Raw genomic sequence first — 24,592 nt, 5'->3', positions numbered from 1 at the left:
ACAAGGGGGTGTCGCTTTCCAGACTCACCCTGTATGTAAGAATTGAGGGAAGAATAAAAACAAATTTCCCCGTACTAAACCAATTTAATAATTCTTATTCCAATATACCACTCTCTCTGCTGGTGAATATCAGAATGCCCTCCACTTTTCTTAAATCCCTTAACTAAACACCCTAAGAGCACCCGTCTCACAAGTATCTTATTACATACGCTTATCTCTTATCTGTTACAATAATAATTCTCAGGACACTTAAAATAACTTAGCCTAGCAAATTCCCAAAGACGTCCTTTTACACCAATAAGTATGTCGCCATCCAAGAGTGGTTGATAAAAGACGCACTCAAATACCACGAGCCCATGTGAAGTTCATATGATTGCTAACATAGGTATATATTTGTGGAGATCGACTCTGAGTTTTGCTTTCACTTACACTCACTACTCCACAAATGGACTACCTACTACTTTTCGCAAAAATTTCTTGTTGAAACTGCCCTAGAACGTTGTCGGTGTAATTTCGGGACACCCTCTTTATAACATAGAAGTAAATGTAACAATTGTGCTTAAAAGTAAAGTAGAAGAAAGAATAATTTAAAAGTATTCCGTTTGGTTGGCGTGATGAGACTTTTTAATAAATTTGGTCCTTTTCATTAGGCCAGGAGATTTAGTTCACCCATTAAATAATAATAAATAATAGCAAACTGACAGTTACCTATCAATTATAAAACAGTATTTCTAGGTATAACTTAACTGACACTATTCTACAGAACTAATACTTTGATTTCTGAAGTGAAATATAGGTCAAAGCACCATTCACATAGTACCATTTTTGTAGTATTGTCGTGAAAACACAGTTTTCCGATGCGTGGATTTTGAGCTTCGCAGACTGTGATGTAGATGGCGGAATTGCGCTGTATTAAAAAAATCAATAATTTCATCGCGATCTGGCACCTTATGTTGGATATGTTGAGGACAGCCACTAGATGCCGTTAATTGTATGGAATTGTAATTGTATTATTAGAACCATATGGATCCAAAATTCTGAAGAAAAAAACCAAAAAATTAAATTTTTCTTTGAGATAAAGATTCAAAGAGATTGCTAGGTTCTCTTCTCTTTCGGGGATCGTAGTAGAATAAAAACAGGTGAAAAATAATTTTGTCTGGTACTAATTTTTAATTTGCGGAAAGAAAATCGTTTTCTACGCGAAAAATAACCGTTTCGCATGGTTGGTGTCGTGGGTTGCACGGACTTTCAGCAGGCTTCTTGAATTAGCCACTTGACTGGCATTTTCCTAATAAAATAATTTAGTTAGATACAAAAACAAAAACCAAACATCACTAGTAAGTACTGGCCGTCACTACCGTCAGTACCGTACTGTCACGTGTCCCCTGTCAACAGAGTCAATAAATGGTACTAGTCAAAGTGAATCAGTTCAATTAACAAATAAGTAGTTTTTTTTTCGATCGGTGTGCGGAACGTGGTGGCTGTGAAATTTTTGCTTCCCTGTTTATTCGCCCCTTTTCGAGAGATCTTATTAAGTCCGAGCTGGTGTGTTTCCTATTATTAACCTGGTGAGTCCAATTTGTTAATTTATTTGCTTTCCCAACCCAACTGTAGCCTACACACTCTAGCTTAGAGCTTTTGCATGCATTCCGCACAGGGGGGCCCTCGGGCCCCCCCCCCTAACAGCTTTAATCATCCGTCTCAACAAATACCTGCCTCTCTCATGGAGATTCCTAATTAAGAACATCTCCTCCCAAATGAAGAAAAAAACATATTTACAAAACTAAATACACACAAAGAATTTTACTTTAAAGAATTTAGAAAGAATATTACTATTTCAAAATAATGTGGAAGATTTGAAAGAGGTGCAACCTAAAGGACGTAATAAAGTGGGCATATCCTTCAAGACACCTTTTGGTGCTAATAACTTCATAAAAAGTAACCCTATGGCAAAGGAAAACTATAATGCATACATTCCCCAGTTAATGTTGTACTGCAGAGGTATAATAAGAAATGTGGGAGACACTATCACTGAGAAAGACCTGATACATTATGGAGCTGGTACCAGAGGCTCAAAGTCAATCAAAATTGTGGATGCAACTAGATTCAACAGGCGAATTGCAGAGAATGGTGTTACGAGAATAGTTCCCAGCAACACTTTTCTGTTACAATTTGCAGGTAAGAATCTACCTGTAGAAATTGAACTATTTAATACCAAGTCTAAATTTTTATTTCTATAATATTGTGTGTTAAATGTTATAAGTATGGGCATCACAAAAATCAATGCAAAAACAAGGAAGCATGTCAAGACTGCTTAAAAGTACACTCGAAAGTACACCAGGAAAATGAGACTTGTGATAGAGTTAACAACTCAGCCCCCAAAAACTGTCCTAATTGTGACGAACCAACAAGCAGAAATTGTAAAGAATACATTCGTCAACACAATATCAACAAGGCTATTGCAGAATATAATTTTATTTGATGCTAACAAACTATTCCCACGGAACAACAAAGACAACTCAAATTCCCAAATCCTACTTCAGGATTTTCCCAACACACTCCAGGCAGCCTTGAACGCCTCATTTTTAGCCTCACAAACTAATTCTCAGGATAGAATTTGTGCAAGTTTTAATTTCATCCACTAACCTTAATTAAAAAAAATAAAATCCTAACAACAATAAAAATAACAATTATATTAGTCTTCAAAATTTACTACATTTTCATAAATAACTTAATATATTCATAATTGGAAATTTTATAAAATTTACTTTTTACAAAATTATTTTTACTCTGTTTTTCTCCTTTTTAATTTAATAATTTTCCTTTCAGCATAATCTTTAGACAAGCTTTGTAACTATAGGGTCTTGACCTTAGTTTTTCTTTGTCTGATTACTTTAGTAAGTTTGGATTGGTCTTTGTTTCTTCTGCTTACTCTTTTCTCATGGCTCATAGTTGTTTGAAACTCATCCATTGGAATATACGGAGTCTGGTTTCCAACCGGGACTCTCTGGTTACGCTTATGCGAGATAATAGCCCAGACTTGGTCTTATTAAATGAGACCTGGTTGCAAGCTAAACATAACGTTTCATTTTCTGGTTATCACGTTATTAGACAAAACAATCCAGACGGTCGAGGTGGCATTGCCATTATTATTCCATTTAAGATCATTAATCATAATTTGAATACTAATCAAAACGTACAGGTTTTAATTATAGAGCTTAAAGAAGTTATAGTTTAAATCAGATATGTTCACATAAAAAGCTGATTTTTTTGGGAGATTTAAATGCTCAACACCCTCTGTGGGGCTCTGGTTCTTCCAACAGGAATGGAACAGTATTGTTTGATTTCATTTCGGATTCTAATTTAATATGTGCTAATAACGGTAAACCAACTAGATTAACGGCGCCGGATCAGCATAAAAGTGTTCCTGACATTGTATTGATTTCCCCTGCTCTTGTTGACAATTTTTCTGTTTACATCTTGCGTACTTACAGTGGCATGAGTGATCATTTTCCAATAGGATGCAGTTTGCAAACGGTCATTGATCATACACAGTCAAGAGCAAACTCTTGTGTGCAGTTTGCTACCAAAAAAGCAAATTGGCCGGTTTTTTCAGACTTGATTCTTGAGGATTTTGCCAAAAACAATATTATCAGTTACGAAACTTTGGAAAACTCAATTCTTAAGTCAGCGGAGGTCGCAATTTCTAAATTTAGGAATGCAAAGAGAATTGAGAAATCCATGGTGGAACAATGATTGCTCAGAAGCAATCAAAAGTAAGAAAACTGCATTAAAACAATATCTCAATGCGCCCTCGTTAGACAATTATGTTAATTTCAGGAAAGTTAGGGCTCATACTAGGAAAATATTAAGAGAGAAAAAACGAACTAACTTTCAGTCTTTTTGTGAGAATCTTAATCCTTTGACTAGTATTGATAGGGTGTGGAAGTGAATCAGAAGATTTAAAAGTTCTTTCAGTCCAATTTTGCCTGTCCCCACTCTGGGGGCGGCCATTCCAGAACAGTTGTTAGCATCTTTAGATCACCCATTTTTGCCCAGTTTACAAGATGACGCTCCGAGAAATACAGAGAAATCAGATCCCATTCGTTTCCATGAATTATGGTCCGTTATCAGTAAAAAGAAAGATTCGACCCCTGGAAGGGACTTGGTCACTTTCGGCATGATTAAAAACATCCCCCTGCAGGCTTTGCACTTTCTGATTGAACTTTATAATGAAATCTTAGATGGTAGACAAGACATTCCGATGTCATGGAAAACGGGAATAATTGTCCCAATCCTTTAACCCAGAAAAGATCCACAATTGATTTCATCTTATCGTCCCATTGGTCTCTCATCTGTCATAGGAAAATTGTTTGAATCCATTATTAAGAATATACTAGAATATAGAGAGAATCATATCGTCTTGGCAAATGGGGTTTCGGCTGGGAAAAAGTATCTATGATGCAGTTGCAGTCCTGATTTCTAAGATAACTTCCGCTAGAGCAAGGGGCGATCGAGCAATTCTAGTCTTGATGGACATGACTGGTGCTTATGACAATGTAAATATTTCTAAACTGTATGATAAACTCAATAATTACAATGTCCCTCATGATATTTGTCGACTGACCTGTATTTTGTTTCAGTCAAGAAAGTTATTTGTTAGAGATTCTACGGATAAATCGTTGATTGGTCCAGTTAATTGTTCTAGAGGCCTAACTCAGGGCTCCCCTTTATCGCCTATTTTGTTTAATGTGTATGTTAACTCTTTCCAAGAATGCATCCCAGAAGGCGTAACTGCGATACAATATGCAGATGATCTGGCTATTTTGATCACTGGTTCCTATATACAGCAAATGGTCAATAGTTTGAACCTTGCTCTTCAAAAATTTCAAGAATGGACTCTGAACAATGGACTGACTTATCAAGACTGAAGGAAAGATTTTATGGGGAAACCCAGTTACAGCCGTTCCGATCTCCTTGGTTTAGAGATCTGAAGGATGTCTCCAGGAAAGCAATCACGACCATGATTAGAATCCGAAGCGGACACTGTTCATCACCACAACATTTGCACCGGATAGGAGTGAAAACAGATGATCTCTGCGAGTAAGGAGAGGCAGGCTCCCTTACTCATATATTTTTCGAGTGCTCACAGTTTGCTCAACATTCTCAAGCCCTGTATCGAGATCTGCAGAAGCATCTCAATCATAACTCTCCGCTTTGTTTGCGAGACCTCATGCATGTTTCACAATACCTCACTGTTCGCTTGCATGATTTTCTGCATGAACCGAAGCGTAGTAGTAGTAGTAATCAGTTCAATTCATCAGTTACTGTGTAAAAAAGTGCTAATACATGACATTTACTGTACTGTAAAGGAAAATAAGCAATGAAGTAACATATTATATTTACTTGATGTGGTGTGGCAGAAAGTTGTTTGACTAAGAATTTGTACCACCACTGGCTTTGTTGCTATTTGATCAAACACAACAGACACAAATTATATTCATGGTAAGTTGATCATAATCCATAAAATATTTAACCAAGAATTGGGTCTTGTAAAGATTAAGCACGATCTTGTAAAGATTATATTCACGAATTTTACTATAGTATAGACAAAAAAAATTTCTTTTAAAATTGCGATAAAAATCCTTAAAATATGCGATAATTTGGTGGAAGAACCACACTTCATCTGTCAGGAAATCAGCTGTTCGGCGCTGTGTCGATTCGATGTTGCCAAATGATCTACATAACACCTATAACCTCGAAAAGTGCGGCAATTAAAAACCAAAATAATGCTGGGCAACCTAGTGCTATTCTAGTGCTAACCGTAATGGCCGATTCGCATAAGCATAGACATAGACTAAATAAGTATAGACAAACAGTGGCAATAGAACTGAAAATGAATTTGAGTAAGCAGCGTGAGATGGCACCACTAAACGCATATTCGCGTAATTTTAAAGCCAGACGCAGCAATGGGCCTGTCCCACAATTTTTTTTTTATTTCATAACTACAAAGACGGATTGAAAATATTATACCCGTATTTTTTTGTTTTCAAAAATATTAAGTCTAAATAGAAAAAAATGATGATAAAAACTACATTAATCTCATGTTTAAAACGCTCGCCGCCGGTGACGTACTACACTATCAACCAATCAGCGACAAGAAGTGAAGCAGTTGGCGTGCAACAGCCAATAAAATCGCCCAGAATTACGTACGTCACATGCGCGCCAAAACAGATCTTTTAAATTTAATGGACAAATTCAAACTAATGTAGGAACATTTACGACCATAATTTTTTCTTCAAGAATATGAAAAATTAGTTTTTTGATCCTATTCTTTCGATTCCAGTCATTAAAACAAAAATTTATAATATATGGGATAGGCCCATTCCGATTTTTTGACTGTTGGAAAACATCAGTTTTAATGCGGCGTTGTCTAGTTGACAAATCCCATTTTTGGTTTTGTTTCTAGGCAAAAAATAACAGATTTTGTGTGTGTTTTGTTTAATTATTGTGTTTCACTTTGTTGTATTTTTAGTTTAGTTATTGTTAATATTCGTTAAGGGTTACTTTATAGTTAATTCATTATGAATTCCATGTTTAATCTTAAAATAGTCACGTGACCATTGGTACCTTGAAATGTGTCACGTGATTTAGAGTTCAAAACTAAAAAACGGTCACGTAATCTTTAAAAGTAAATTTAATCATTTAAAATAGTCACGTGACCCGTCAAATAACATTTTGTCATTTACAGTCACGTGATCTTCAGGGTTTAATTTTGGCATTAAAAAATAGTCACGTGATCTTTAAAAAATTAGTTTGATTATCGAAAATCGTCATGCGACTTTATGAACTGTAAAAAGAGTCACGTGACTCTTCAAATAATATTTTTCCGGTTTGACGTGACCACGTTTTGAATTGAAAATGCATTATAAAGAGAGTAACGTGTGTCTTTAAAAATATCAGTTTAAACTGAAAAACGAGCACGTGATCCTTTAAATAACATTTTGAGATTCAAAACTGTCATGTGACATTATAAAATCCATTTTTTATCTTAAAAAAGTCACGTGACCTTTAGGATCCGTTTTGAAGTTAAAGAAGAGTCACGTGGACTAAAAATTAAATTTGATTATTGAAAATCGTCACGTGACCATTTGCGCATTAAAATGAGTCATGTAATTTAAAAAATCTCAGTTCAAACTGAAAAACGGTGACCCTTTAAACATTATTTTGCTATTTACAGTCACGTGACCTTCAGGATTTCGGTTTGGCATTAAAAAAGAGTCACGTGACCTTTGAAAATATATTTATTATCGTTTGTATTTTGTGGACTCTGAGTTTTGTTTTCACTTACACTCACTACTCCACTGTGGGCTACTACTTTTCGATCTTTATTATTGAAAATCGTCACGTGACCATTTGCATATTATAAGGAGTTACGTGACTCTTCAAATAATATTCTGACATCTAAGACAGTCACGTGACCTCTAGGATTTCGTTTTGACGTTAAAATAATTTGCACTGTAAAAAGGGTCACGTGTCTTTAAAAATATCAGTTTAAACTAAAAAACGATATAGTGATCCTTTAAATGACATTTTGACATTTAAAAGTGTCATGTGACATTATAAATTCCATTTTTAATCTTAAAAGAGTCACGTGACCTTCAGGATCTGTTTTGACGATAAAAAAAAGAGTCACGCGATTTAAAAAAATAATCTAAACATAAACGTGACGTCACGTGACGTTAAAAATGACATTTAAATTTTTACATAATAATTTAATTCTCGTACAATTAGATACGTGATTTAGTGTGTCAGTTTAAAACTATAAAAACGGTCACGTGGCCTTTAGGATTCTGTTTTGACGTTAAAAAAAGAGTCCCGTGATTTTTAAAATAAATAGAATCTTTATTATCGATAGGTACCTCAAATCATAAATTCTTATATTGTTTTGGTTTCAAAATACGAGTAACTTCAAAAAAATCAAGCTTTCTTACGCAGTTTAGATGGGATAGCAAAAGAAAGCGGATTATAGGAAATACTGCAAAAGTTGGCAACTAGGTCTGCAATGACGAGCTGTATTAGCGCCATCTCTTACCTACAACTGAAGCGGCCAAAATACATTACGGCTTGCTTTTTGGCTGCCATTTTAATTACATTGCGCTGATTAACTGTTCTTATCATTTGGTCTATGGTATAAGCTTGTTTTTGCCTTTTCATAAAAATATATCAATTAAAAGAGAATAGTGTTCATACATTTAATTAAACGGGTATTTTTCAGTAATATGTAGCAACAAATTAGAGAAACGACGTTGAGCAGTACCGCCATATTATCGTTCCCACATACAACAAACAGATAAACAGGTCATTGTTGCTGATACGGTTGCTCGACAACCGCTTATACAGGGCAGGCTAAAAGTTTAAATTTTCTCATTTTTGTTTGTGTTTTACGACGAAAGGGCTCAAGTTAGAGATCTGGAAAAAATACAGAAAACTAGTCCGTGATAGGTAGTACAACTTTCATTAATACGATTTTTCAATCAAATCAACCGCAAAAAAATCAAAACCGTTTTCCCATGTTAATCTTCTATATCCAGGGTGCTCTTGGACATCTGGTATGTTGGTCACCATACTCTTCTAAAAATGGTGACTGCATAGCGCCTAACCGTCTGAGGTACTGTTTAAAAAGTGCCCAAAATCATTCAATTTGATTAGTGCAGACACCATCCAGTCAGAGGATCAACAGAATTTCGCGAATGGTTGACTGTTTTGAGTATATAGGGAGATACTCCGCCCAAGCTACCCAGACTGGAATATCCCCTCTAACGATCTCTTATCCAGGCAAGACGTGGTCGTAAAAATGACTTTTATTAATGTTTCGGCAGAACGGTTTGGATTATACGATCGAGATTAAATTTTCTTTTTCTAATTATGGCATATAAAGTGACACTTTTCAAAACTGATTAGAGTGACAAAACGTTTTACTTTATGTAACTAGTTACATAAAGTATCACTTTATTTAACTAGTTATGAAATGTTCATTTCATCACTCCCTGTTTTTATGCATTTCCGTAGAAACATATGGGCGACATCCATCAGAACATGTCGTTGTCACTGTTTATACAAGGTGCTATGAAAGTGAATATTTGTGTTAAATCACTTTAAAAGATGGTTTTTACCGCTAACACCACCTTAGTTAAATAAAATAATCACAGTATGCTATACATATTAAGTTTAAAAAAATTTTCTACTACGAAACCTAATCTATAGAATTCATCCATGTTCAATAATTTCTATTAACAAATATTTCTAAAAAAACGAATTTTTTGTATCCCAGCAATTCTGGAACAACGTGCCGAAGTGGCTGCAGATACTGCTCGAATTTGACATGCCCACTCCCACATAAAGAACAGTACCGTCCTTATCAGAATACGGCACTGTTCAAAAAAAGAACCACATAAAATTGATTTTAAGGCGCGACATTTCGGGCACCGGAATGTGCATCCTAATGGAGCCGCCTCTCTTCTTTGGATAATAAAATATGGCCGACAATTTATTTTCTGGTATCTTAAGCGGATTCGAAGAAGCCCTCTTCTCCTTAGCTCCTTAACTCCTCATCATTTTTGTTAAGTATTTGAAATGACTGAAATACGTTATGAACCTTCATTGCGCACACACAACTTCTTAACTATGCTTTAGAAGAAAGCAGTACTTTGTAGTGTTTTAACCATTCTTCGGGTTTAATCACTTGAATGTTCGCCCCGCCTTTTCCTGGGTTCTTGACAGTTGATATAAATTTCCATACTTCTGAACATTTTCTTCCTCCTATATAGCTGTTAATTTCTTCACACTTCCTATCCCAAGACTCGTTTTTTGCTCGGTTAATTTGCACTATTAGTTGCCTTTTAATATATTTGTACCCTTCAAGGTCTTCTTCATTTTTTGTAGTTAGCCATTTCAGATATTTTTGTTTTTTTTCTTGAACCATTGTCTCCATCTCCCCATTCCACCAATGTTTCTTGTTGGTGCTGTTCTTCTTTATTCCTATTGACTCTTGTGTGGCTTCTGTCAGAGACCCTATAATGTTCTCATAGACTTCGCCAAACGTGTGTTCTTCAGGACTGAGGAGTTTACTGTCGAGTCGTCTCTGATAAAGAAATACTGTGCTCTCATCCTTAAGACTGTCAAAGTTGTATTTTGGTGTGTCAATTGTCTCCATGGTTGCCGTACTATTACTTTGATCTTCTTGATGGTTTCTAGTTTTTCGAAAATGTAGCCTTATCTTGGCTTTTACTAAATAGTGATCTGATCCGCAGGTGCTTCCTCTTAGGACTCTCACATCGTTAATTTGCAAATTTGTTTTTTGTTGGCTGATGATGTAGTCAATAATTGATTTAAGGTTTCGAGTACTCTGTATCCATGTATAGCGATGGATATTTTTATGCTTAAAGAAATCATTATTGATTCTTAGATTGTGAGTCTCGCAAAGGTGAATCAGTCTTTGGCCGTTATCGTTGATTGTTTTCTCTCCATAAGGCCCCACAGTTTGATTGTTAAGTTGTTTTCCCGTTCTTCCATTGAAGTCACCCAGCATCACAATTTCTCTATTTTGCCCGATGTCTGTAAGTATTTCATCTAATTTTTCGTAGAATTCCTGCTTAATATCGGCTCTTTCATCATCTGATGGTGAATAGGCTGCCATGATGGTTATGTTATGACCCTGTAGTTTTAGGTTAAGTATTAGAATGTTTTCATCAACAGCTTCCCAGTTACTTATTTTATTCCTCCAGTCTTTCCTTATTAGTATTGATACTCCTCTCGCTGCTCTCTTTTCTTTTGACACTCCGGTAAATATATGGACAAAGTCTCCGACAAATCCGGTGCCTTTTCCTTACAGGCATTAAATCAGAGTCCACTTCTTGAAGGTTGGTTGGATTCTTCTTTCTTGCAGTCTTCCTGGATCTCCAATCCTACTTCTGACACCAAATGTACCGTTTTTCCTCTAAAAACACCACGAATACTTTTATCATACATTGTATATTCGACTTGGTTTACACACAACAGTCACAACTACTGTCTAATCTCCAACTGACAACTACTCTTAACAATCACAACAATTAACTACTGGTCATAGCTCAGCTGTTTATATAAGCTTCTATAGAATCGAGGGAATTCGGGAATAGTCATGAAATTGGCATTCTCTCCCTCTTAAGTTTAAACTATGACATAAATCTCTTTCTCTCTCACAAACCTGTTTTGTCCTATTATGCCTCTTCGGACGTTGATGACCAGCACTCTTTCCAGCGTTTTTGAGGTCTGTATTGGGTTCGTTTTTCGACAGGACTGTTTGTTTTTGCGATTTTTACAAGTCTGTTGTCTTCCATTCTGTTTATGTGTTTATTCCAGTATTTCTTCTCTGTTTTACCCACCTTCCAATGTCCTGTATCTCGCTCCGTTGTCTAAGCATCATTTGTAATGTTTTCGATGTGTATGGTCTTGTTTCGGCTGCATTCGTTATGACAGGTCTGATTGTGGATTTATATACTCATTATTTTACTGTTTATGTTGAGGTATTTGTTTTTCGTTGTTTCGGTTCTAGAACCTAAACAATACGAGGTAAGACGAAATGACTAAATGTCTATTTCGTAACAATGTAAACGACACAAATTTCATTCTGCATTGTTTATACATACTAGTTCTAAAAGTATTATTTCATATTTGAGGTAAAGGAATTACGATTTGGTTGTGATTTACAAAAAATTGAGTGATTTTCGGTCCTGTTTGTCCGGTTCTAATTAATAATCGTGGACTTCCCTTGAATATTTACCTAAAAACTTACAGAACACACACACAAGTTAATATTGCAGATAAGTTTTTGAATGAGTAGTAACGAAAGTACCTACTTTAAGATATGACTATGTCAGTATTTTTAATTTTGTCATTTTTAAACCATTAGAAAGTTGGGCTACCAAATGGTGTATAAAATAAAAAAACTCTATATTTTGCAAAATTAACCTGAAACCATAAAGTGAGACTGGCGAATTAATTAGGAGTATAAATATTGAACATACTTTATTTAATTTCAGATCTGAAGACTATATAAAACTGACAATGATGAATAACAACTTAGAAGAACCTGGTGTAGTTCTAGACCGACTGCATTTATCCGAAAGCACTGAGACTACCTCGAAAACTACCTCCGAAGGGATAGATTTGCCACTGTTTACCAATAAGGATTATTGTCTTAAAAACGACAAACATAGTGTAAATGCACTAGGTAATATACAACGAATGAGACAACATGGACAGGTACTTACTACTACTACTTGCTATTATTTTCTTCAATTATTAAAAAAACTTACATTGGAGACCGCGTTTAGCGGTAATAAATGTATTTCCAGCCACTTTCTCCTTCTGGAAATAGTCTATAAGTCGTAACACATGTGCCCCCTCAGAACGATCTAAAATTACAGGTTAAAGAAATTTAAAGCTTCAAACTTTTTAAACAGCCGCTGTATTTGTCCAGATTATGTTAGAAAAGTGAACAAAATTCTAAATGACCACTTTTCATTTGAATAACTTTTTTCGTCTAGGAATTAAAAATAAGAAAATGGTTTTAGTGGCTCACCTTTAAGGTGCTCTAACTCCGCTAGGGGCACTTTTTTACTACAGTTTATATGACACTTTGGAGTTTATTTTTAATGTACTTTCCACTCTCAAACTATCCTACAATCAATTTGAACCACCCTGTATATTTAAAAAGGGCCAGAAAACAATCCCAGACAATTATCGTGGAATAACGCTTCTCAACATCATCCTCAAAGCCCTCACTAGGACTTTGTTAGAAAAAATAAACAAAACTATACCAATTCGCAAAAAACTGCAAGGTTTTCGAAAAAACAGATCTACCATTGATGCTGTCTTCATTGTGAAGCAAATAACAGAAAAATCTTTAGAGTTCAATAAACCAGCGTATATGTGCTTTGTCGACATGACTAAAGCTTTCGACCGGGTGCGATTGGCAGACATCATTTGAAATAATGCGAAAAAAGGAAGTGAACCAGATATTAATAAAACTAATATACTATTTATATTCAACATGATTATGGACAAAATTGTCGGAGATTTACCTAAAAGAGCCGGATACAAAATAAGGAACAACTTACTTTCATGTTCATGTTGTCTGCTACGCAGATGATGCGGTGCTCATTGCGATGACACCCGACACAAAGAAACACGACCACAAACCGACGCTTCCCTGACAAAAATCGCAAACCAATCACGTGACTATGGTACCTGATAACTTATCAGGTCGCTCAACCACATTAACAATAAAATGTGCACAAAGTGCAAACGGAGATTAAGTGATCGGAATCGGCTTGCCAGTGTAACTAGGCCCATGGACATTAAAAGTGCAAACTAAACGAGTTGCGGACGAAAACTGTATTTCGTAGGTAACAACGTAAACAGAATGGAAGACAACAGTCTTGTCAATATCGCAAAAACTAATAATCCTTTCGGAAAACGAACCCAAGGCAGACCTCCAAAACGCTGGTAAGAGTGCTGGACATCAACGTCCGAAGAGGCATAATAGGATTAGCTTACCCATTTGAACACCAATATTAGAAAGAAAGAAGAAGAGGAACAAAAAACGGCGGCATTTGTCGACACTTCAAAGCAGTGATCTTATTGGTATTATATTCTTACACTGTGGTTTGGTTTTTGCGACACGGTCCACTTTGCCCATCTTTCATCTGGCAGCCTTTCCACATGGCCACTCCAGTACCTTTTGCGTGTTCTAGTTCATCTTACCACATCCTGTATTATTTTCTAGTTCTTTTCTGATATCCTCGCTTCTTATTCTACTTGTGATAGTGACACTTTTTGTTGTTGATGTTTTAGGTCTGGTTTTTATGGCGTACGTTAAAATAGGTCTTACGCCTGTTTTGTAAATCCTCAGCTTTTTGTACTCATAATTTTATTTTGTCATATGATATCTTTCAGGTATCCGTTGACTTTATCGCTATGAGGATTGCATCATCTGCATAGCATAACACTTAAATGGTGCAATTGCCTATGCCATATTTAGCGTTCACTTTTTTAATATTTTGAATGATGTTGAACAGGGTAGGACTAAGGTTATCCCTTTGTTTGTTGTTGGTTCGTATTGATTTGCACTTCCTCAGACAGTCCATCGTTCGTTTTTATTCTTGTTCTACTTTTGCTGTTCAGTTCTTGTATAATTCTTTGTTACCGGTAATCGATGTTTTCCTGGTCTATAATCTTTATCTTAATTACGCCATCTAGTCGGACCGTGTCGAATGCCTTAGTTAAATCCACATCACAGACAAAAAGAGGATCGTTAAATTTTATCGATTTTTGTATCATTTGGCGTAATATGAATATTGCGTCCACCGCTGATCTATTGAATCTGAATTCTTGCTGTTCTTCTGATATTGGCACCTTCCCCATTATCCTATTAGCGAGATAATTTTAGTAAATAGCTTAAGGACCGAGGTCAGTAGCGTTTTGAGTGAGATCTCCAAGGTTCTACTATGTATAGTTTCACAAGGAACAGCCATTTGCACCGATTATAGACCCATTTATTCAGACTTCACCTCTGTGAATTTTCTTAATACATGCAATATTTCTATAAAATTACAAGTTTAGCCAAAATGGTAACAAATAGACATGTGGTTATGTTATTAAAGTTGCACTTATTTTTTTTTATCTAAAATAACATAATATAGACACGCAATACACACAGTTTTTGTTTTAGTTATGTGATGTAATATTAAAAATAGGAACAGAAAAGTTCAGCGCACACAAAGTAGTGCTGGCTTCAGTTAGCTCTTATTTTTTCGCCATGTTCAACGGTAAGCACTTTTTTAAACCATTCAATAGGTGCTTTGTTTAAGTTGTTTCATAATTATAGGAGAGATGAAAGAACAATCCCAAAGTGAAATAACCATGGTTGATATGGACGCTACAGCTGTGGATTTACTCTTAGATTACGCATACACTGGCCAGATTACTATAACTGTCGATAATGCCCAGGTATTTAAGTAATTTTATGTTTGAACAATTAATGATTGTGTTTGTATTACTTAGGTACCAAATACATAAACATGCACCTACTTTATTTCCTCGCGGGTATAAAGTTACCTAACATAGACCTATTTACAGTATGGCTATATTAATAATAATTTGTCATTGCAATTTCTTGATTTTGTAATTAGTAGTAACAGTACAGTGTTAATCACAGTAAAGAAGTGGTCTAAGATTGTTGAGATAAGATTTTGTATTCACCATGGACATTACCAGATGTTTATGCCCTCAGGCGACTTGACCATTGGGCCAGTAAAATCGTCGTCCTCAGGTCATAAATATCCACCTATTTATGCCTTTGGTGTATAAATAGTTATTCTGGGGATCAAATGTTAAATTAGTAAAGTCTTTTATAGATACTATTACCAGCAAGTAGCCTGCTTCAAATGGAAGACGTTAGAGAAGCTTGCTGTACATTTTTTTTAAAGCAGTTGCATCCCTCAAACTGCCTCGGAATAAGAAGTTTTGCAGGTATGTTAATGAATAATTGGTAAATAGTAATTAAGATACCATTAGCATTATAAGGACAATAATGCATGAGGTCGATTGATTTTTTAAATTATTTGAATAACTTTCAGAAAAATAACGAAAAGGAAACAATATTTAATATTTTCAGATACACATTCTTGCAAGGATTTGCACCATCAATCGCACGTATACGTCTTACAAAACTTTCCACAAGTTATAGCAACTGAAGAGTTTCTGTCACTTTCGTTTGAAGAAGTTAGTTTTAAAGTATTTCGTCAAAATCGATATTTTAAGTATTCTACATCAACAGGTTAACGAGTTAGTTTCAAACAGCGAGTTGAATGTAATCTCAGAAGAAGACGTATTTACTGCAGTTTTGAATTGGGTCAAACACGATTTAATAGAAAGAGAGAAGTATATTTCTAAAGTTCGTATACTGTTTTACTCTTGTAATAACAATAACATGCAATTTAATTACAGTTGTTGATTCACGTGAAGCTGCCTTTACTAACCAGGGAGTTTCTTATGACGAGAGTGGATAAAGAAAAATTGATAAAGGGCAATCACGAGTGCTGTGAATTACTGTTGGAGGCTATGCGATACCATCTAGCGCCAGAAAGACGGTGTGAAATTTCTTCATGGAGAACTATGGAAAGAAAACCACTAGGAGCTGATCCTTATGTATTTGCTATAGGTAATACTTTTATTTTTTTTTTGGTGTACCTTTCATCATTACTTGCACTTTGTTATATGCGGTTGCTTTTATACTTTGGACAAGGAGCTCAGCAGTCTCAGTCAACTTTGCATTTGTGACCAATAATAATGTAACCAACATTACATTGTAGATTTTTTGGGCATCATATCATATACATAAACATGCAGCCCTTCTTTTTGTGTGTGTATTGATTCCTGTTGAGTCGAATAGTTTTCATCATAAAGGTAACAATATTCACTATACGACCAAGGTTTCTTGTTTTGAAAGTTGACAATGTTTTCTGTACCTTTATTGGTGTGGGTTATATTGTACCGTTTTTCACACAAAACACCACTTTACAAACAGTACTGACAACTGTTGTCTAACCTCGAACTGACATCTGTTAACAATCACAACAACTAACTGACTACTGACTGACTCTCCACCGGTCCTAGCCCAGCTGTTTATATAGGTTTCCATGGATTCGAGGAAATTCGGGAATATTCATGAAATTGACGATGATGTGTATCCAATATTTTCTGTGTCCGGACTGCTTCACTTTTTAAAACCACTCTTCTGCACGGTGATTCAGTTTTCCCTTCCTGGCAGGGTCTTGCCTCCATGACTCTAGGCAAGTAATTTCCTTGCAATGTAACCTTTCTTGTTGTCTGCTCGACCATCTTCACACTAAACTCGTTTCGCTTAGTCTTGATGACGCTATTCTCCAAATCCAAATGAAATGTATGTTGCCGCATAAGATTCAGTCTCATCAGTACATTAGCGGTTAGGTTGGCTATGAGAACCAAATGATTGAATTCATGCTGTCCAAACCAAACTGGATTTTAGCTTCATGGATTCCCAATACAGACCTTGTATCACCCCCGGCTGTTTCCATTATAAACTTTGCTCCGGTATCACTAATTCTGCAATGCTTTACTATGTCTGGTCTTACTATGGTGAAAAAAGTTCCAGTGTCGACAACCATTTGATAATTTCTTTCGCAAACCTTGCCATTCACTACTAAGCTGCTATTGTTCTGCTGAAGACGAGCTACCTTAATAACTGAAGAAGAATGATTATTTTCAGTCAGCTTTTGCTTCGGATAAATATTGGCTAGGCTTTTTCTTCCATAATTCACCATTCCTATTGGTTTGGGGCATTGATGTTGCTTATGTCCTTCTTCACCGCAATTCCACCATCGCAAGAATCGTGCAGACGACTTCCTTTGGCAATTTTGATAGTTTTGCCTTCTCATTCCCCATTTTTCCTGGCTCTCTATTCTTCTCGGTTTAGGGCACTGAGGTCGAATGTGCCCTTTCTCTCCACAGTTCCAGCTTTCAAAAGAGCGAGAATATGGATGCGTTTGCTCACTACAATTGTTTTGCCTTTTTACTTTACTCCAAACCATTTTCATTAGCTCCTTTCGTAAGGTCGTTTCATTAGTCGGGTTTATAATCGACGATTCCAGTCTGATTGGGTTCTTGAACGACCTGGGCTTGAATATCGATTCCTGTGCTCTGGTGTTCGGCTTCTTACTTGGCGCACTTGTGCATGTCGTTGTGACACTTGCTTTACTGCTTCAAATTCAAAGCGTAGGCAAGGGCATCATGTAATGTTTTGCACCTGGCTAGTCTTAAAGCTTACTCAGTATCACGATCTTTTACGTCTCTTACAAACGCTCCTACTGCTAAACGCTCTCTTATGTCCTGGGATGCAGAGGGGTAAGCCAGGTAAACTAAACGGGCAATAAAAAAACAACTATCATTTCTGGCATCCAGTTGACTATACTGGAATGAATGTTTTGTTCTTTGGTTATCAAGCCCTATAGCCTCTTTGATGAGCCGTAATACGGCGAAACCGGTCAGAGGATTGGGATTGATGAACAAAAAACAAAACCTCACCATTTTCAACCAATCAGATCGGTGTTTACCGAGTGATGCGGCATTAATGGTGCTGTTCCTAAATTTGGGAACGCCATCTGTACTTTCTAACTCATAGAGTTGAGTACAGATGTCACCAGATGTTGCACAACAACTATCATAAACGGGCAATGTCAGCTTCGTACTGCTGCAAGGTTTCTTGGCTTCTCTGGCTTCTGCTCGACAACTGTGCCTCGTAAACTTGCTCCAGGTGCTTGTTTCCAAACCTAATTTCTAAGTGCTGGCTCAAGTCTTCGTAATTCCTATAACGGCTTTCATCCAAGATTTGCAAAACCTTCAGGGCTTCATGTCTGCGCGATAAAACTAAGGCGGTGGCTTTGTTACTCGATGTCCTGTTGTTTGTCTCTGCGGCAGCCTCGAACTGCTTCTTGTAAATCTGCCACGAAGTCTTACCATCGTAAATTGGGAGTTTGATGTTGGAACAAGCATTCGTTCTGGCGACTAAGGACTTTTCTTGCAGTTTGTGAACGTTCCTTCGTAAATCCTGGACAGTCTCTTCCACTCCCCTATTCTTCCAGTAAATTCTTCAATGGTATGGGTTACTTTTCTTTCGAAGTTTTCCATTTCGCTCATTTCATTAAAACACAATCTAACTGGTCCTTGATTTGAGTTTTCATGTCATCGAATTTCGCTTCAAACTGATATTAATTTATCTGGCTTGCTTTAATTTCCTCCAACTTGCTGTCATGACTTGCTTTCATTTCGGCAAACTTGCGATCTTGGCTTGCTTGCATCTCCTTCATCAGGTCCAAAAGCTGTTTTACTGCATCTTCCAACTTCGCACTTTGTAGTCGGGTACTTACAGGCATTCAACAGGGTACTTCTCGCTGATTTGTCTGTTTCTCCTGGTCTCGAGCTCTTCGTTCTTCTTCCTGGATATTCTAATCCCACTTCTGACACCAAATGTACCGTTTCTCACACAAAACACCACTTGTTACTTTTAACTCGCACTGTATATTTCGTTTGTTTACAAACAATACTGACAACTGCTGTCTAATCTCGAACTGACATCTCTTAACAATCACAACAACGAACTGACTCTCCACCGGTTCTAGTCCAGCTGTTTATACATATGTATAGGCTTCAATGGAATCAAGGAAATTCGGGAATATTCATGAAATTGACATTCTCCCTTAAACTTCAAACTATGACAAGTCTCCATCTCTCTTACAAACAGCTGAACTACGACTTTCTAGATCCTAAACAATACAATATACGGGGTAAGACGAAATGAACTAAGACTATACGAGGTAACACAACAGCTAGTATAGTTTATACGAAGTCAGTTGGGACAGTTCAAAATACGGGGTTCGATCAACACACCACATAAAACATTAGAAAAACGAGCAAATTTGTATGTAATTGTTCCTCGTAGTAATTTACGAGGAGTCAACGTGAACTTGACGAGTAGGTGTCACAAATAATTTTAGGCGTAAGCACCGTAAGACCGTTTAATTGGTCACCCCACAGTTCTTATTGGTTGGCGGCTTAAAATCTGTTTTTAGTTTCTTTCTATGCTTTCTTAAGACAATCCTATCTTCCGCACAGGTGGCAAAGACAGTGCAGTCCAGTGTTTATAGTTTGCATTGGAGTAAGCGATTAATAAGCGTTTATGCACAGAGTCCCTCAATATTTTTTTATTTTCACGCCGCCCATGCTCAACAAAGACGCCGACTATTTTGGTTTTTCAGTTGTTTCAACTGACTTCGTATACAGGGTGTCCCACGACGAAAGACATCGATTGATATTGGAAAAAGGATGTCGGCATGCCCAATCTCACTAAAATATTTTCAAAATGGTTGCACGTCCGTTTATACCGGAAGTCGATCACAACTTTCTTATTTTAAATAGAACACCCTATATATTATTACATATTTGGATCCCTCACAAAATTCTGACCAACTTTTGTATAGAATGCCCTATGCCTATCTCTAGCCGTTTTCGAAATATTTGATGTTTTTCCAAACAAGTGACAGTTGCAACGCTCAACATATTTTTGTACTCTGTCAAAACCGTATTTCATTTTGCAATGAAACTTTGGGTTATTGTAAATAAAGGATCGTTTTATTAAACTGAGGGTGCGTAATGACCCATTTGTATACAGGGTCGTCAAAAAAAAACCATAAACGTGCCACTAAAAAAAATGAAAAATCTCAAGTTTTTTAAATAGAAACCCAAATTTTTTATGACGGAATCATTTTGAGGTATTTTGAACCCATTTCGTTTTATTTGAGATTAAACATTTTTTTATTAGGCTGCATGGTTGGGATTAGCTGGTACTCTAGTTAGCCATGCTTTTGACACACAGTGATATTGGAGACCTGCAGAGCATGTTAATAACACTAGTTTTGAGTGTTTTGACAACTGCAAATATGCCGTAGCGGTTACGTTATTCCAACCAAGATTACTTAAATCTGTTTATTATTTACGGAGAATGTGATAAAGTTGTGAGTAGAACATGTTAGGTATTTGCCGCTCGTTATCCAGAAAAACCAAAGCCATCACCAAAAGCTGTCAAGCAAATAATTGAAAATTTTAAGAATACGGGACAAAACCAATCCCTAACAATACAAATGTAGAAATTGCAATTTTGGGCTATTTTGTTGCAAATCCAACTTCGTCAATAAGACAAGTTTCCGTAGAGTCAGGCATATCCAAAAGTTCAATTCAGAGGATCCTGAAGAAACATAAATTTCACCATTTTTCATTTAAATTAGTACAACACTTAAAAGAGGTTGAGCGGCAAATACCTCACATGTTCTACTCACAACTTTATCACATTCTCCGTAAATAATAAACAGATTTAAGTAATCTTGGTTGGAATAACGTAACCGCTACGGCAATTTGCAGTTGTCAAAACACTCAAAACTAGTGTTATTAACATGCTCTGCAGGTCTCCAATATCACCGTGTGTCAAAAGCATGACCAACTAGAGAACCAGCTAATCCCAACCATGCAGTCTAATAAAAAAAAGGTTAATTCTCAAATAAAACGAAATGGGTTGGATTTAGGTATAGGCAAGTAAATTGAAACGTATAGTAATTTTTAATGCTCAAAATGATTCCGTCATAAAAAATGTGGGTTTCTATTTAAAAAACTTGAGATTTTTCATTTTTTTTTGTGGCAAGTTTATGATTTTTTTTTGATGACCCTGTATACAAATGAGTTATTACACACCCTCAGTTTAATAAAACGATCCTTTATTTACAATAACCCAAAGTTTCATTGCAAAATAAAATACGCTTTTGACAGAGTACAAAAAGATGTTGAGCGTTGCAACTGTCACTTTTTTGGAAAAACATCAAATATTTCGAAATTTTAGAGATAGGCATAGGGAATTCTATACAAAAGTTGGTCAGAATTTGGTGAGGAATCCAAATATGTAATAATATATAGGGTGTTCTATTTAAAATAAGAAAGTTGTGATCGACTTCCGATATAAACGGAGTTAGATTGGGCATGCCCACATCAGTATCACGCCAAATTTTCAAAACTTTCCTATTTATACTTTTTCCTTTTTAAAGGTACTGATTGATAGTCCTGTTATGTCTTTCGACCATTTCATTGGACGGCAGATGCATTGTTCGAGTGGTTCTTATTCCATCCATAACATACCTATATATTAACTGGTTCCAAATATCTGATTCAAAGTTTCTACTTTCGTCTGTGTGAATCTTTAAAAGAACTCCATGGTTTGCAATAACGTTGGTTATCAGCGCCTCTGCTACGGTGACTGCTTGATCTTGATTTGACAGAAGTACTAGTTTTGTCCATTTTGAACAATAGTTCATGGCATCAGATATTTGTTGCCAGAATCAGTTCGGGGAAATGTGCTTGGTATGTCAGCTGCTACTCTTTTCCATGAACTCCCGGAGATATTCTGCATCATTCTTCCTTTTAATCGCTTTCTTGAGACTTTCTTTAATAAACACAAGTCACACCGTTTACACCATTTGATCCTTGTGCAGTTAGTCCAATAAAAGCGAAACCATTCTCTAGTTAAGGTCCGGTTTACTCTAAAGTGTCCTCCTTCACAACTGTCATGTAGTTCTCGGAACACATTCTCTTTGCAGGAACTGGGATCTATTGTTTTGTAAACAAAGGATTTTTTGCCTGGACTTTCCCATCTGCACATACTAGAATAGAAATTTCAAAGCTCTCCGGATGTGACGTAATTTGATAGTTGGTCACAAGATATCAGACTCTAATGAGTGGTCATGTGACCAACTGCTAAGAGCGACGTCAAATCTGTTCCCGGAGATTGATCGACTTCCGTCTTTGTCCTGATCATGGATTTGTAAAGGTTCTCTCTTCCTATCATTGCTTATGAATAGTTGGAAGTTGTGAAATTTTTATCCTGTATACAGGGTGTCTAAAAAGTCTGGAATATTGCAAATATCTCGAAAACTGCTGATTTTATTTTTCTCAAAATTTGCGTCTTGTTAAAGTAAATAATAGCGCATGACGTGAGGGTGAAATGAGGTTCGCAAGTATACAGGGTCAGTCACAAAGTATACCAACTTTCTTAATTCAAACCTAACACACTGTATATTACTTCAGATTTTAAGAGTACTCATAAAGGCCAATTCAACGATCTACAGTATTGCTACTTTATTCTTAGTATTAGTCAATTTTATTTGAGGAAATTATGAAAACACTTAAACGTTAAGTAAATTAATTAAAACTAGCCCAACATTAGAAATAAAACACAAACTACTTTTTAAGATGTTCAAAATGTCTGCCATTTTGAGCTAGGCAATAGCCGAGTCTATCTCTGAATTCCCGTAAAACATTATCAAACGTAATTCGCGGAATGTGGCGCATTTCATTTACAATTTTTGCTTTTAAATCTTCAATGTTTTCTGGCTTATTTTCATACACCTTATCCTTTAAATAACCCCACAAATAAAAGTCCAAAGGAGTGAGGTCTGGAGATCTAGCGGGCCACTCAATTTCGCCTCTCCTTCCGATCCACTGATTTGGAAATGTTTCATTTAGGAAATTGCGCACGATTAGCCCAAAATGCGCGGGAGCACCATCCTGTTGAAACCAAATGTTCTGGCGATCTGGATAAAGAACTTCTAATTGTGGAATAACATTCTCGACCAACAAATTTAAATAAACTTCAGACGTAAGATTTCCATTAATGAAAAATGGTCCGATAAAGTTATGGCCTACAATACCGGCCCAAACATTAACTTTTTGGGGTTTTTGAGTCTTTACTTCTTCCATCCATCGAGGATTAATCTGGGACCAATATCTACAATTATGCCTATTGACGGTGCCGTTAAGCATAAAAGTAGCTTCATCCGAAAAAATAATGTTATAGACGAAATTAGGATCAACATTGCACTTTTCCATTAAGACTTGGCAAAATTCTGATCATCTATAAAAGTCATCTTCTACTAGTTCTTGAACTAAGTGTATCTTATAAGGCCGAATCTTTTCCCTTTTAAGTAAATTTAAAACTGGCTGAATACGCACGTGGTGGTTTAAACTCAATTGTCTAAGGGATTGCTTTGGATTATCTTGCAAATCAATTAAAACATTCAAACCGACATCACCGCCAGTGGCTGCCTTTGGTCTGCCTGACCTGCGTCTGTCTTTCACAGTTCCCGTCTCGTTGTATTTTTTCACCAATTTGCTTACACAAGATTGAGTTATTGCAACACGATTTGGGTAACGCTGATTAAACAAATCACATACTTCCTGCTGCGTTCTCTTACGGTCGCCATATCCCACCATAAGTAATAGGAAAATTTGCCAATTAATTTAACATTATATTGACGTTAGCTGTCATTGTTACACCTATCATTGCTATAGGTAGGTACAAAAAAAAAAATCAAAAAAAAAAAATAAAATCGTATATCGTTGAATTGGCCTTTATAAATACTCTTAAAATCTGAAGTAATATACAGTGTGTTAGGTTTGAATTAAGAAAGTTGGTATACTTTGTGACTGACCCTGTATACTTGCGAACCTCATTTCACCCTCACGTCATGCGCTGTTATTTACTATAACAAGACGCAAATTTTGAGAAAAATAAAATCAGCAGTTTTCGAGATATTTGCAATATTCCAGACTTTTTAGACACCCTGTATATTATTTTTAACAATGAGTTTCATCACAGTTTTGGTGGGTTTGAAAGTGCTTTTCTACCAGTATAGCGTGTTCATTGAACTGATGCGCTTTTGAGTATATGAACTATCAAATGATGATATGATAGTATAATACCCGCGACTGTTTTTATTAGGTAGGTAGGTAGGTATTCTTGTCAATAGTAATATGTTAAGTGCATGTAAAATTGCCGAAATCATGCATGAGAGTTGTTGCCCCCAGAAACAGCTTGAATGAATTTTATGGTTATTTGACAAAAAGTGAAGGA

General features: G+C 36.1%; 1 protein-coding gene across 1 annotated transcript in view; it reads left to right on the top strand.

The window, feature by feature from the left end:
- Positions 1 to 898: 898 nt before the first annotated feature.
- The window catches only part of LOC145726401 (kelch-like protein 17), a 29,377-nt gene continuing 5,683 nt past the window's right edge, over positions 899 to 24,592 (top strand). The window contains exons 1-8 of the mRNA XM_081975451.1: positions 899 to 1,568; positions 12,084 to 12,306; positions 14,777 to 14,873; positions 14,933 to 15,054; positions 15,462 to 15,576; positions 15,722 to 15,828; positions 15,884 to 16,000; positions 16,054 to 16,267. Of these exons, the coding sequence (XP_081831577.1) occupies positions 12,109 to 12,306; positions 14,777 to 14,873; positions 14,933 to 15,054; positions 15,462 to 15,576; positions 15,722 to 15,828; positions 15,884 to 16,000; positions 16,054 to 16,267 (970 nt within the window). The 5' untranslated portion in view covers positions 899 to 1,568; positions 12,084 to 12,108. The remainder of the gene's footprint in view (positions 1,569 to 12,083; positions 12,307 to 14,776; positions 14,874 to 14,932; positions 15,055 to 15,461; positions 15,577 to 15,721; positions 15,829 to 15,883; positions 16,001 to 16,053; positions 16,268 to 24,592) is intronic.

This window comes from Ips typographus, linkage group LG3 (assembly GCF_016097725.1).
Source record: "Ips typographus isolate SLU linkage group LG3, UJ_Ityp_2.0, whole genome shotgun sequence".
Lineage (NCBI taxonomy): Eukaryota > Metazoa > Arthropoda > Insecta > Coleoptera > Curculionidae > Ips > Ips typographus.
The sequence above is the reverse complement of the archived record's forward strand: the minus strand, read 5'-3'. Positions and strand labels throughout refer to the sequence as shown.